General features: G+C 30.9%; 1 protein-coding gene across 1 annotated transcript in view; it reads left to right on the top strand.

Moving 5' to 3' along the window:
• Positions 1-2188, top strand: part of LOC108693126 (SAM and SH3 domain-containing protein 1-like) — a 365179-nt gene that overhangs the window by 292424 nt on the left and 70567 nt on the right. Inside the window, exon 4 of the mRNA XM_018201876.1 lies at positions 2038-2084. Coding sequence (XP_018057365.1) covers positions 2038-2084 — 47 coding nt within the window. The remainder of the gene's footprint in view (positions 1-2037; positions 2085-2188) is intronic.

The following is a 2188-nucleotide window of genomic DNA, read 5'->3' as shown; positions in this document are numbered from 1 at the left end:
TATATATATTGGATTGTCCGGAAAGTTCGTGCCGATGTTGAAGGAAAAAATTGAAACGCAGAAGATTTAAATTTTAGTATAGATTTATTAAATTATATAGGTTAGGCAGCACGAACTTTCCGCACAACCCCCAATATAATATAGACACAATATTATAATCTTTTTAGACACTGCGTGTCGAATTGTTTTTCCGGATATAAACGTAATTAAAACTATTCTAGTAATCGCGAATTAAATTGACAAGCAATTTAATAATTTGACCATTTAATAATTTGACAGTTGCTATCATCAAACATCATGTTATAAAGATGTTAATATATTGAAACTGTTCATAAATTTATTGCGATAAATATTACCTTGGCCGGGATTTGAACCCAGATATCTTGTGGTGATCTAATGATTTAGGATTCGCGTACGGAATACAAGAGATGCGGGTTTCTGGAATCAGAATTCCAATTAATGCAACTAGATTTTTTTTCAAAATTTCTGATTGAAAATGAAAAAACAATCAACATTTTCTGGTTAACTTTACTATACTTATAGTTGAGAAAACTCATGGATCAGAATCTTCTAATTAATTCATTTTCAACTAAAAATTTTTTTTGGTGCATATACATCGCACTCATTAATAGCCACATAATCACTTTTCAGTATTTTGTTCATGATAGTCAGACATAGACAATTATACATAAGAGAGAGGAGAAAAAGACGTGAATATTCGGCAGACAACATATGATACATTATATAAACCACATATATCGCCACGGAAACCTATATTAATGACAATTCTATAATTTCGATACATAGAATTGCGCGTTTGTTACACCGTATAATGTTACCTTTGACTATCAGTACCTAATTTGATGCCCGTAGGGAGATCAAAACTCTAACTGTATAAACAGAACAATCTTTGTTTTCTATTGTTATAATGAAATATTATTTAAGAAATGTAAATGATGAATATTGTCGCCTTTACAGTTGGAAAATTTGCATTAAATTTAATATTTCAATTTGAATATTCTAAATGGTCTACTCAAATTTTTTAGTTAATTTAACACAAAATAAATATGTTGTAAATGTTATATGAAAAATTAATACATAAACGTAACACTGACATAATTTATAAACAATCATATTTCTCCATTAAAATTAATATATTTTATTCATTTATCTTATAACGTTTTAAAAAATATTATTTATGTTATTTGTTCACTTATATGAAATTGTATTATTTTAACACTAAGAAATATTGAACATCAATTTAACAGAAAATTTTAATTTTTTTCAAACACAATCGTATATTAAATTATTGATCGAATATATTAAAAATTCGACACAAAATTTTAATATTGTGTTGTTCGAAGTGCATCGTTTCTAACACAAATAGAAAATATTTTTTATGGTGTATTGGAAATGAACTTTAAACATGATTCGCATTATTAGCCAAAATAAAAATTACTTTGAATTATAAAATATATTACAATTTATGCAAAATGTCAAATCTTTATTTTTTAAAAATCGGATTGTTTTCTTGTATTTTGCGAAAATAATTCTCATGAACTTAGGAAGGTATTCTATAGACATGCTATCTGTACTACGCTATTTTAGGTATTACGCAAATGACTGCATTAAATTCGAGCGAGGAACCAAATCGCGCTACTGTAATACGTATTAAATTGAAATAATACACACTAACTAAATTGAAATTAACTCCCTAAACACTGGTAAATTCATTATCGGCACGTAATAGTATCGAAATGCGCGCTGACCGATCCATTTCGCATATCAAAGGAAGTATTAAATCCCGACGACCAATCGCTCTATTACGCTTAACATCAATACCCATCATTTCGATGCAACCGTATGATATATATTGACCGTGCGTTTGTTCACTGGCGGCACCACGGCGAAATATCGTCGCGGATGAAAACGAATGGGAAACGGAGCGGAAAAGCGCGTAGACATCGGGCGGCGTGCCAAGTGGCGCCGTTCCTTTAATTGTTAGCATATTTTAACCGTAATTTTCCTCTGTTCCAGTTGTCTGAGCCCGAGATCTGCGTTCTTCTACGAGTTCCCTCCTAACGGTAAGTCGCGCCTAGACTTCGCAGCTTCATTTGTCTTTGTTTAAGATTTAGGAGGCGCAAAAGAGAAAACTCGAACCTCCGTCACTTCCATCTTTTCATTTGTG

Source organism: Atta colombica, unplaced genomic scaffold (genome assembly GCF_001594045.1).
Source record: "Atta colombica isolate Treedump-2 unplaced genomic scaffold, Acol1.0 scaffold107, whole genome shotgun sequence".
In the NCBI taxonomy this organism is placed as follows: domain Eukaryota; kingdom Metazoa; phylum Arthropoda; class Insecta; order Hymenoptera; family Formicidae; genus Atta; species Atta colombica.
Note: the sequence above shows the minus strand (reverse complement) of the source record. Positions and strands in the feature narration are given on the sequence as shown.